The sequence below is a fragment of the Nycticebus coucang genome, chromosome 6, assembly GCF_027406575.1.
Source record: "Nycticebus coucang isolate mNycCou1 chromosome 6, mNycCou1.pri, whole genome shotgun sequence".
Taxonomy (NCBI): Eukaryota; Metazoa; Chordata; class Mammalia; order Primates; family Lorisidae; genus Nycticebus; species Nycticebus coucang.
Genome location: NC_069785.1, coordinates 128684609 through 128697016, shown reverse-complemented (window position 1 = coordinate 128697016; position 12408 = coordinate 128684609). Strand labels below are relative to the sequence as shown.

The 12408-nt window shown below is 46.3% G+C and overlaps 1 protein-coding gene across 4 annotated transcripts in view; it reads right to left on the bottom strand.

Annotated features, from left to right (window-relative positions):
- The window catches only part of FEZ1 (fasciculation and elongation protein zeta 1), a 49056-nt gene extending 36900 nt beyond the window's left edge, over positions 1-12156 (bottom strand). The window contains exons 1-2 of one of the 4 annotated variants that reach the window (XM_053594246.1): positions 11930-12156; positions 5411-5766 (exon numbers count right to left, since the gene is read on the bottom strand). In XM_053594246.1, the coding sequence (XP_053450221.1) occupies positions 5411-5721 (311 nt within the window). In that variant the 5' untranslated portion in view covers positions 5722-5766; positions 11930-12156. Of the gene's footprint in view, positions 1-5410; positions 5767-10856; positions 11185-11637; positions 11766-11929 lie in introns of those variants that run through there. The other 3 variants (XM_053594249.1, XM_053594247.1, XM_053594248.1) reach the window with 3 other exon arrangements.
- Between the last annotated feature and the right edge of the window lie 252 nt (positions 12157-12408).

Sequence of the window (12408 nt, the reverse complement as noted above, 5' to 3'; positions counted from 1 at the left end):
CCCTTTCCACACGTACTCAATGACCATTTAGCAACAACAATAGCAGGCCACACTTACTAAGAGCCAGGTGCTATTTAAACTCCTTATGTTATTAAGTCATTCATTCCTCATAACATGAGAAAAAACTCGTCTAAGCTCACACAGCCAGTAAAGGTAAAGGTGGGATTTGAACGCAGACAATACAGCTACGGAGCCCATATTCCCAGCCACTTAACTATTCCAACTCTATGAATTTTGTGGTTGGCAGTGCCATGGACTTCAAAATAACACACCGAGTCCAAATCGCAAGCTAGAACAGCAGTTTAGAAACAAACCCTGCATGAACAATCCACACCTACATTTGGACTTAGTGCTTTCATCCATCACCAAAGGAGGACTGGCCAAGGCTGCAGCGGCACATGGCTGCTTTCTGTCTACATCTCCAGCCCAAGAAGGGTAAATGGGAGCAATGGCAAAGCACTGGCACCAGGCAGCCACAGGAGCAGAAGGGAGGATGTCAGGGGGACCCAACCTTTCTATGAGCAGGAGTGGGGAGGGCTTTTCTCCCCAGAGAGTCTGTCTACCCAATCACAAGTGGTGTTCTTGGGAACCGATATGTTCCCTTTTATAAGTACTCTGAGGTGGACCATAAAATTTCACTCATCTGAGAAGCATCCTGCTATTTACTCTTATCTCGGAGAAAGGAGAACCTTGAAAGCTATCTGCTCTACCATTTACCAAAGAACTAAGATTGCTTCCATGACTATCACTATGCTGCCATGACACCTGAGATTCAATTTGCTGTTTCCTCCGCATAATAGAAAAGGCACTTCCAGGTGTATATTTTATAGTTTGGACTTAAGTGCCTGCAGAACTGACTCAGCTATCTTTCAGCACCAAGGGCTAGGGATTTGGGAAGGATGCTGTCTTAGGATGAGCAAACCCAACAGAGTGGGTGATGCTGAGACAAGTCTACAAAGAGCTGCAGGACCTGGATCTGGCAACATCGCCATCGGGCTTTGTCAGTCTGATAAATAAACACACACATACACTCTGTCTCTCATACACACCCCCATGTGCCTATATCTGACAACATGGTGGGAAGCCTAAAGGGCTTATCAGAATTCTAACACAGTGGCATTTCCCTGAACGCCCCCTAGGCCAGCTACTTTCCTTGTCCAGCATTTTGTTGGTGTCCAGTCAGGCCACCGTCCACACTCAGATATGTATTAACATGGTGCACATTTTCCGTTTAGGAAGCAGGAATTATTAGCAGCACAGCAATGTCTTTGCACAGCCCTTAGATTCCTTCAAATGTTTATGTAGAATCAATACTGTTTCTGCCCTCTTTCTATAAGGGGAAACTGAACTGCTAAGAAGACAATTACATCTCTTAAACATCAAAGTTCTTTGGCAGCTCTCTCTGACTATCCAGTATTTACTTGTCTTCAACTTGAAGTAAGTATGTCTAATGACAGGCAGTTTATTTACTGTGCACACTTTATTTTTAACATTCACTTTTAACCCAATAATTCCATCTGAAGAACTAGAAACAGCTATTGTTCTCCCATCTTTGGTCTCTCTATCTTCAAGGTACTTGTAAAAGAGCCGACAGGGATCCCAGATGAGGCCTGAGGTAAGGTGAGGGCTGTCCCCATTTTGTAGAGGCCGCTAAGAGGGTCTGGCCTCCAGGTCTGATCTCTGATGACAAAGAAAAAGGGTGATCACAGGTACAAAAAGAAGGAAGTCGGGTAATTTCTGAATTCAAAAACAGAAAATATATTTTCAGATTTAACATTCCTTTAATGCCTAGAACTTCTGTGCCCTAACAAATCAGAGATTAAGTTCACAAATCTCAGCCAATTCCCTGTTGGCCGAATAGTTCCAAATGATCTCTGAAGAAATTGTTATAAGGGAATCACTGCCTTTGTTTTGCTATTTGTCCTGTCTTTAAGAAGGTCAGTTTAACCTGCTTTTGTTTTAAGCTCCTATTAATCGGCTGCACCCCTGAACCCTCAGCCCTCAAAAACACTTTTAACTCATTTGTGGATCAAACGTACCTCTAAGCAAGTTTGTTACAGTAACACCAAAACTATGCTCTACAGGTATTCACAGCCAGGTTAGATATGAAATCATCCTTTCCCTTTACTTAGTTATAATCTCATAGTTTAAATATCGGATGGTGTCTGTAAAAGAAAGTGTGAATATAATTCTGATTTTTATTAAATCGTAAGGAGGCTTTAGATACACTGAATGCTTAATAGTGCAGTGTTAATTTCTCTCTTCCCAGCTTCCTTCCTCTACGCTGTCCCTACCCAAATCATACCTTATTTCCAAGGAGCTATTTAACCTTTGGTTAGCTGAGGCAGTCAATGAGGCAATCAAGTCAGAAAAATTAGGCTGAGAAGCCCAATAATCCCATGTGACGGTCATTAACATTGAGTGGCTCTGTTAATGTGCCAGGAGAGAATAAGAGCCTGCCTGCTGAACCTTCATCCTTAATGAGGCCGTGGAGGGGTCTAAGAAGGAAATTGTTTGTTGGAAGCAAAAGGAATGGGACGCAGCTTAAAAGGTCATTTTCAGAGCACCTTCTGGGTGAGGTAAGGAACTAGGTTCTCTGCAAGTCCTTAGCTTCATCAAGACTGAGCTCTGGAGGTTTCATAGATGGGGACCCACACAGTCAACTGGAGTTAAGTGACTTGCCCAAGGTCACACAGAGAGTTAGTGAGAGTATGAAAATTAGAATTCAGAGTCTTTGTGTTACTAGTTCATTGCCTAGTGCACTGGAATGAAAAAATGCTCTGCATGGTAAAGCCCCAGAGCTATTCTTTCTTGACTAATCCTAGCTGAGCAAATTATAACAGGTTTGGAATCTAAAGAGAGGTAATTTGAAACTTACAATGGAATTGAAACACACAGCCCACACGTATAGTACGGGTCACCAGGTGAAATGTTCTCTAATATACCTTCAGGCAAGCCTTAATTAAAAGAAAAGAAGGTGGAGCAGTGCCTGTGGCTCAAAGGAGTAGGGTGCTGGCCCCATATACCGGAGGTGGCGGGTTCAAACCCAGCCCCGGCCAAAAACTGCAAAAAAAAAAAAAAAAAAAGAAGGAAATGGCATGGGCCTAGAAATAACATTGCATCTATCTACAAGGCTAGTTATTATTGCTCGTCCGGTTCATTCAATATTCCATATTTCATTCAAAAATATTACTTAATCATATATTGTGCACCAAGCACTGTGTCAGACAGTGGTGATAGAAGGGTAAGACAGACAGACAGACAGTCCCTGTATTCACAGAGGTACAGTCTTCGTGTTCATCGAATATGGAACCCTCCCCCAAATACAAGTCAGGTTCAAAATCTCTCAAATGCTTTTGACTCCATTATTTATGAGCAACTCTTCCCACTGAAGGTCATAAAAAGAGAAAGCAAAAGGACATTTGCTCCAAACTTCCATGACCAAACCATTTGACATTTCTTTTGTGATTCCTAAAGAAGAAGTGATGCATATTTTATCTCTACAGGGAATTCATGCAGATGGTAGTCCTCCCTTATCTGTGGTTTTGCTTCCTAAGGTTTGGGGTACCCGAAATACAGCACAATAAGATATTATTATTATTATTATTATTATTATTATTATTATTATTTTGTAGAGACAGAGTCTCACTGTACCGCCCTCGGGTAGAGTGCCATGGCGTCACACAGCTCACAGCAACCTCTAACTCTTGGGCTTCCACGATTCTCTTGCCTCAGCCTCCCGAGCAGCTGGGACTACAGGCGCCCGCCACAACGCCCGGCTATTTTTTGGTTGCAGTTTGGCCCGGTCTGGATTTGAACCCACCACCCTCGGCATATGGGGCCGGCGCCCTACTCACTGAGCCACAGGCACTGCCCACAATAAGATATTTTGAAAGAGAGAGAGAAAGAGAGAGAATACATTCGCATAACTTTTATTATAGAATATTGTTATAATTGCTCCATTTTATTATGTTACTGTTGATAGTTTCTTACTATGCCTAATTTATAAATTAAACTTTATCATATATATGTCCATGTAGGAAAAAAACCATAGTTTATAGAGAGTACAGTACTATCAGTGTTTCCAGTCCACTGGGGGTCTTGTAATGTATCACCTGCGATTGGAGGGGGGGGAGAACTACTGTGTTTTGACTAACTGCCCCAAACATCCTTTTTAGCACCTTCTCCGATAATACTTTGCTAAGAAGTTCCTTCTTCACTAATAATCTAGAAAGTAGTTAGTAAGTGACATAAGGAATGTGTCTATTCAAAGCCACATCATCTAGTTTTCACTTTTACTTTCTCCAGGGCAGTTAGTTCCCTAAGCCCTCAGTTCAGTTTCTTATTTAAACACATCTGTAGATAATTTTTCAGGCCTGAGGGGTTGTAAACAATTCTGAGATTTCCATAATTCAGGTGTTTCTTGAAGCATATTTGTCCAATGACATAGACTCCTCCATCATGGTTAATTTCTTTCTGATTCTTATTTCTAATATCTGGGTGGATTTTCATGAGCTTTCATAAAGAAAGCTCAAGATAAAAAAAAAAAAAAGGAAGCTCAAGATAGACTCTGAAATATCCTGTGCTCCTGAAACTCTATTTTGTATTTAGGAAAATCTAAAATATTTCATTCCTCTAAGATTTCTCAAAGGACTCAAACTAGACCTCCCATTTGATCCTGCAATCCCATTACTGGGCATCTACCCAGAAGGAAAAAAAAATCATTTTATCATAAGGACATTTGCACTAGACTGTTTATTGCAGCTCAATTTACAATTGCCAAATTGTGGAAACAACCTACATGCTCACCAATCCAGGAATGGATTAATAAACTGTGATATATGTATACCACGGGATACTACTGAGCCACTAAAAAAGATGATGACTTGACATCTTTCATATTAATTCGGATAGAGTTGAAATACATTCTTCTTGGTAAAGCATCACAAGAATGGAGAAGCAAGAATCCAATGTACTCAATTCTGATATGAGGACAATTGATGACCTAGTACATGGTGGGGGGAGGGGAATGGGGGAGGGGAGAAAAGAAAAAAGGGAGGGGGTGGGGAGCCATGGTGTGTGACACACCTCATAGGGCTGGGGCACTATTATTCAAGGGACATTATCCAGCAAATGAGAGCAGTGTAACCTGGCTCTTTGTACCCTCAGTGATTCCCCATCAATAATAAAAAATAAAAAAAAAATTAACTTAAAAAAGCCTCCTGCAGTTGACTGTGAAGGGATATATAAAAAACAATGTGAGCAATGACCAGAGGACGGCCCCACTGACAACATAAAAATGTCAGTGACATGCCATGATCCTACAGACAGAGACTAGCCCTATGTCAAGAAGCCCCAGCAGACTACAGGGTTCTTGACGAAGCAGGAGAGGGCAATTAAGACGTCTTACTCCTCATCTTGCAGGGTCTCCTCCTCCTCCTGGATCTGTAACTGGTTCTTCACCGGAGCGAGGTTCTCCGTCTTGGCGTTGTAATTCCGAAAGCAGACATTGAGCTTCTCATCGAATTCATTCACGAGGTCCTCCATGGACTTGAAGCTGATTATTTCAGAAGAAAAATTCTCAAGCTCTGAGAGGGAGGGGTCCTCTAAGTGGTGGGGAGATGAGCCATAGAGACAGGGTGGCTTCTCCTCCTGGTCCTCCGAGCAGCAGGGCCGCAGGTCTTCAAACTCTTCATCCAGACTCACCAGGGGGGCCTCCATTCTTGCACAGCAACAGCACAACAGCCACTTTCAGGATTCGTGTATCTAGAAGAAATAAACAGGAGCGTGTAAGTTGGGGCTACTATAACCTAAATAGGGTCTGAAGGGTCTGGAGACACACCTATGTCCAATCCCCTGCCCCTCCCCCCAAAAAACAAAGAGCGTAGTGGTTAGGTATGCAGCTCCTGGCCCAGACTGCCCTTCTTCCCTACCAACTGTCACCTTAGATGAGTTATTAGCCTCTCTGTGCTTCCTTTTACTCTTCTCAAGAAAGATATAATATACCTTGACCCTTCTCAAAGTATTGTTATAAGATTAAAGGAGGAAACACAGTTTAGTGCTTAACTCAGTGCCTGGCAGGTAACCAATGCCAATGCTGTTGGATAGTCTCTGATGTTATTATTATGGTTACTATTACCCAAGATCCACGTCTTTAGCCATGTGCTCTGAAAATTGGAAATTTTTCATGACTTGTTGGGTGGAAAAATGTGACATGACCAAACTCATTTGGCAACTAAACCTGACTGACATGAATACAAAGCTGCCTATGCTTTAATTTATTGTTTTTTGTGTGTGTTTTGCTACAGACTAGTAAGTTTTTAAATCATAAAGTGGCTACTCCAGATCTCACTGATGAAACACAAAATGTGCTCTCTATGAATGCCTTCCAAATTTTGAAGTCATCTGAATTCTGAAACATGTCTGGCCCCAAGGGTTTTGGATAAGGAGGGTTCGGGGAACTGGATGTTACCACCCTCATCAATAAATAATAAAGACTAAATAAAACACTAATGAAGACTTTCCAACGACCACCTGAGTTTTTCCCAAACACAAAGCATATGCCTAGGAGCAGAGAAATGGATGAACCAATCTATTATCCTGTAAGAAACAGAACCACCACCCGTATGTTCTAAAGCCAGACAACATAACCGTACTGGGTGCTACACCCTGGAATTCTGCACACTCAGGCCTCTCTTCAGTTCCCCAGAACTCCAGGACATCTACCCCCCACCAGGCCCCATTCCTCTACTGCCTTCAGCTGTGATTTATCCATCTGCACGTACAATCAGGCCCCTTCTCAATTTTAATTTAAATTCCTCAAGGGCACAGACGTCCTCTGGATATCTTCCCTGACTCTAATCACACACTGGCTGCCCTGGGGCTGGGCAGTCAATCAATGTGTACTCAATGGAAACCGATCTTCTGCCCCGCCATTCAGTTCCCCATTTCCCATTTCAGGCAGCACAAGCTTCACCATCTACCAGTACCCTTCTCTGCGTACTCAACTTTCTGTCCTGTGACACAGAAATGCAATCAAACATCTCCCTCCTGTCTGTATGATTATTGATCCCGTCAGCTATTTAAATTGGAACCACTACTTAACAAGAACCAGAAAGCAAAAATCATGGATTTTGCCCTAGAAGTGCCCAATCTCCATCTCTGTCTACAAAATTAAAATCTTATACAAGCAAGGACAAGGGTGTGCCAGGTGAGGACGCTGACAGTTCTTACCAGCATTTTGCTGGGATTAAGTCAGCCTTGCATCAAAACATAGTTGGAGCATTTATAGTTTACAAAGGCAATGCGGTAGGACTTTGGAATGCAAAAGATATAAAAGCAGTACCGAAGTGGTGCCCGTAGCTCAGTGAGTAGGGCGCCAGCCACATACACAGAGGCTGGCGGGTTCAAGCCCAGCCCGGGCCTCCTAAAAACAATGACAACTGCAATCAAAAAATAGCGTTGTGTTGGGCGGCGCCTGTAGCTCAGTGAGTAGGGTGCCGGCCCCATATGCTGAGGGTGGTGGGTTCAAACCCAACCCCGGCCAAACTGCAACCAAAAAAATAGCCGGGCGTTGTGGCGGGCACCTGTAGTCCCAGCTGCTCGGGAGGCTGAGGCAAGAGAACCGCGTAAGCCCAAGAGTTAGAGGTTGCTGTGAGCCGTGTGACGCCACGGCACTCTACCCGAGGGCGGTACAGTGAGACTCTGTCTCTACAAAAAAAACAATAGCGTTGTGGTGGGCACCTGTAGTCCCAGCTATTTGGGAGGCTGAGGCAAGAGAATCGCTTAAGCCCTAGAGTTTGAGGTTGCTGTGAGCTGTGATGCCACAGCATTCTACTGAGGGTGACAGCTTGAGACTCTGTTTAAAAAAAAAAAAGCAGTACCATATCTTGCAAAGAATATAGGCTCAAGAACCAGCAGATCTGCCAAGCATCACAGTTCCTGATTTCCTCATTTGTGATAATGAAGGTGTTGGTACAGCGCTAACACCTTTGGAAGTTAATTTTAATAACTTAATCATTTTGATTGTAATAGTATTTTTAATAATACAATTATTTATCCAACATAACCAAATATTACCATTTCAAAACATAATTCATATTAAAAATATTAGCGAGACATTTTACATTCTGGATTATACTACATCATTCATTTGGACTTCCATGTATATTGAATCAATGTTGGCCACACTTCAAGTGTCCAACAGCCATTTGTGGCCAGTGCCTATGACATTGGACAACAACAACTGATTGGCAGTCAAGGGTTCTTCATCTTTGGTCCCTCTTTGACAATAACATATTTCAATGATATTGGTTTCCTTTGAAAGTCTAAGCATTTTATTTTATGTATTTAAAAACATTTGGAGAAGGATCCCAGGGGTTTCTCCACCCCACTTCATGGGTTCATAGCACAAAAAAAGATTAAGAATCTTGAGCAGGCTGGGTGTGGTGGCTCACACCTGTAATCCCAGCAGTCTGGGAGGCCAAGGCTGATGGATTGCCTGAGCTCACAGGTTTAAGACCAGAGCAAGACCTCATCTCAAAAAACAGCTGGGTATTGTGGCAGGCGCCTATAGTTCCAGCTACTCAGTAGGCTGAGACAAGAGGATCGCTTGAGCCCAGGAGTTGAAGTTGCTGTGAGCTATGACACCATGGCACTCTACCAAGGGTGACAAAGTAAGACTCTGTCTCCAAAAAATAGAATCCCTGAGCAACAAAAAGGTGAGATTAGAAAAGCACAGGATATAATAGAGGTAAAGAAGGTTTTAGAGCTGAATTGTGTTGATTGCAGCAGTATTCCATGGGAGCTAAGAGCCCAGCCTCTAGGTTCCACACTGGTCCTACCATCACTAGCTGTGAGACTGGGCAAATTATCAGCCTTCTTGTGCTTCAATTTCCTCATCTATAAAGTGGGGTTTAAAATAGTGCTCACTTTGAAGGTTATCTTGTAGACTAAAGGAAATCATCTTTAAAGCACTAAGCACAATGTGTGGATATAGAAGATGTCCAATAAATGTCAGTAATTCTAGGAGAAGCAGGATAACTTGCTTATGTAGAAGTTCAATGTGAGAGTGTTTCAAGGAAAAGACAACTTATCCCTGCCGTGATATTCCATGTGTGATGCTGCCAAATGCTTAACAAATGAGAAAACTATTGCTGAAAGAATTTTAGCATCTTTTTTACAAGGCTTTTTTTTTTTTTTTTTTTTTTTTTGAGACAGAGCCTCAAGCTGTTGCCCTGGGTGGAGTGCTGTGGCATCACAGCTCACAGCAACCTGCAAGTCCTTGGCTCAAGTGATTCTCCTGCCTCTGCTTCCCAAGTAGCTGGGACTACAGGAGCCTGCCACAACGCCTGGCTCTTTTTTTTTTTGGTTGCAGCCATCATTGTTCTTTGGCGAGCCAGGCTGGATTCAAACCCGCCATCTCAGGTGTCTATGGCTGGCGCCTTAGTAGCTTGAGCCACAGGTGCCGAGCCACTAAGGCTTTTTTCAATTCCTTTGGCCAAATCTTGGATCACTGATCCCATTCCACGGAAATATGAAAGGCAACAGCTATAATTGCAGATATTTATACTTCCTTTTTTTGCAGTTTTTGGCCAGGGCTGGGTTTGAAACCACCACCTCTGGCATATGGGGCTGGTGCCCTACTCCTTTGAGCCACAGGCGCCACCCTATACTTCCTTTAAATGTGCACTCTTCGTAGGAGTGACAGGGGAGCTAGAACAAGGAGCCAGTAGGGTTGCTGGGCTGAAACAACACACTTGTCTACTGTTAACCAGCAACAGGAAGCCTCTAAGATCAAGCTTTGTGTATCGGCAGCAGAAGTATGCTGAAAAGCACCTATCCTGAGCCCAAGCAAACTCTAGAGAAAATGGATTCATCTAGGAGAGATTATAAAAGAAGACATGAATATCATAGCTCTAGAGTTCAGACACATCGTTATTGGAAGCAATCCATAATATAGCCTGATTGCTTTTTGTCAGCTCACTTTTTCGGGAGCCAAAATGTGCTGCATGAATGACCAGCTGGCGGGGAAGCTAAAAGGGAAAGGCTGTGTTGGGAAGCTGAAGTCACTCAACACCCAAGATGAACCCAGCATTTGTATTAATAGAAAGACCCCAGGCTGTAGCAGAGGAGATTAGAGTCCAGCTTCTGACTGGCCCTTCCATAGCCTCCAGGAGGACTCTCAGGATTGGAGCTGGCAGCACCTCTTGAAGTGGCCCCAGCCTTCCTTTAAACCACTTTCACTTGCCCTCCCTTTCTTGGCACCATGCCTTCAACCCTCAACTAAAATATATGAAACCTGGCAAGCCTGCAGCTGTCATCTCAGAGCCTGCCTCCCTGAAAAACTAGGGTTAATCATACAAGTGATAGCTTGTCCTCTTTAGACTTCCAAGATCAAAATAAATAAACAAATAAAGACCATGAAAAATGGCAGAAAGAAGGAAGTGTGGGAGGGCCGTCTTTCCTCCGTCTCTTTAGAACCGAGTGCAGGACTATAGTTCAATTTTGTCCTTTAATTTACTCCATTTATCTTGGTTCCCAATAGGAGGTGTGATTTGGAAAAGAGAAGACACACATGGAGCTTCACAGGGACCCAGTAGGAAACGCAGAAACCTCTCCCTGCACAAAACGACGCGCTAGCTGGAGCTTGGGGCTGCGGTGCAAATGATCAGCCCCTGCTGAGCTGAGCCGGAGGAGCCCCAGCAGAGATTTCACCCGGCCTCCCCTGCTGGGCCTCTGCACCCCCGCACAAGCCCGGTTCCTCCTCCCTTATTCCATTACTTGCTCCACAGATCAATTGATTTTGTGCCCCCCACCACCACAGCCATCCCCCAAAGCTGCCCGCCGCTGTCCACCTTCAGGTTTTCACTCCTCCTCGGCTGACGCAGCCGGTGTACGTGTGTGCCAACCGCACCGAGTATTTCATTGCATACGGATGGGCAACCGCTTCGTGGTTCTGTTCCCTCTTCCCCTCCTCTGCCTCTCCATTCACCTCGGGCTCAGAGCCCCATTCTCCACCCTCCCCCGTCCGCCGGGGTAAAGAAAGGCTGCTCCGAGCAGCACAATGGCTGGCGCTCCAGGGAAGCGGGCTCGTCCGGCGCAGGCCGCACACACACTCCTGCCCTTTTAGCCAAACCAGAGGCGGACGCGGGACGCGGAGGGGCTCAAGGGTGTCGAGTGGCGAGGAGAGAAGGGACAGGCTGGAGGGAGGAGAGCGGGCTGTGATAACACCCCCTCCGGCTCTGCCCAACGCTGCGTCCCCGAGCTCCAGAGCCCCGGCCCCCCCGCCAGGACCAAACCGCACCACACACTGGCCCTTTCTCCGACCTGTTCTATAGTAAAACAACCGCTCCCTCAGCGCCCGCGGCCGGCGGTTCTGACACTGCAGGAATGCGCGGTCGGGGAATGGGGTGGGCGCACCGAGGGGATCTGGGTAGGTCCTTGGGGGACAAAGATGATTCTGGGACCTTTAAGGTAACCGGAGCAGATAACGGTCCTGGGATGAGGTGTCGACCCACTCACTGCACCAGCACGATCGGGCAGCTTCGTCTGCCTCTCCCAGCCGCCCCCCAATACCGCGCCGCCTCCCTTTACACACACACACGCACACGCATGCACACGCACACATGCACGCACACCGGCCTGGCTGGGGGGCCGATGCTCTGAGATGATCCTCTAAGTGCCCAGCATCCCGCATCTCCCGGGCCCTGAGGCTGCGCTCCCCGAAGGGCTGGGCAGGAGCGCGAGGGCCACTAGGCTCTTCCTTTCCAATCTCCGAATGGGACAGGGTGGGGGCGGGGGGCCGCGGCACCCCCAGACCGTCCAGCCTGAGAATCCCGAGTCCCGGGGCCTCCTTCACCACCCCCATCCGACCCCCACCCGCGGCAGGGGGTCGAATCTGGACTAAGGTCGCCCCCCGCAACGGCACCTGTGCGGATCCTGGCGGAGGGAGGCGGATCCCGGGGCTCAGCCGGACACCCCCATCCACGGGCCGCGGCGAGAGGCCGGAGCGCAGCGCAGAGGCGGAGGCGAGCCTGCCAGCCTGCGGGGCAGCCAGCAAGCGCTCCCCCTGCGGCTCCGCCGGCGCCCGGCTCCGCTCCCTCCTCCGCCCCGCCTGCCCGCGCTCGTGCCCGCGCTCCCGGGGGCGCGCCCTCTCTCGGGCACCCGCCCAGCCGGCGCGCGCAGGACCCGGACGTCCTTCTGTGGTTGACATTCGTAGTCTTCCTCGGAGCACGTGGGCCCGCCCTTATTAATATTTATGAACTACTGTTTCTCCTCTCTTTAACATTGGCCTTTCTGCTTCCCTCATGAATATTCAGAAGGTCCACGATGAGTTCGTGCGATAACTACCAACAAGGATACCACATAGGGCCAGAAACTGTAGGTTCTGATAAAAATGCAGGCGAT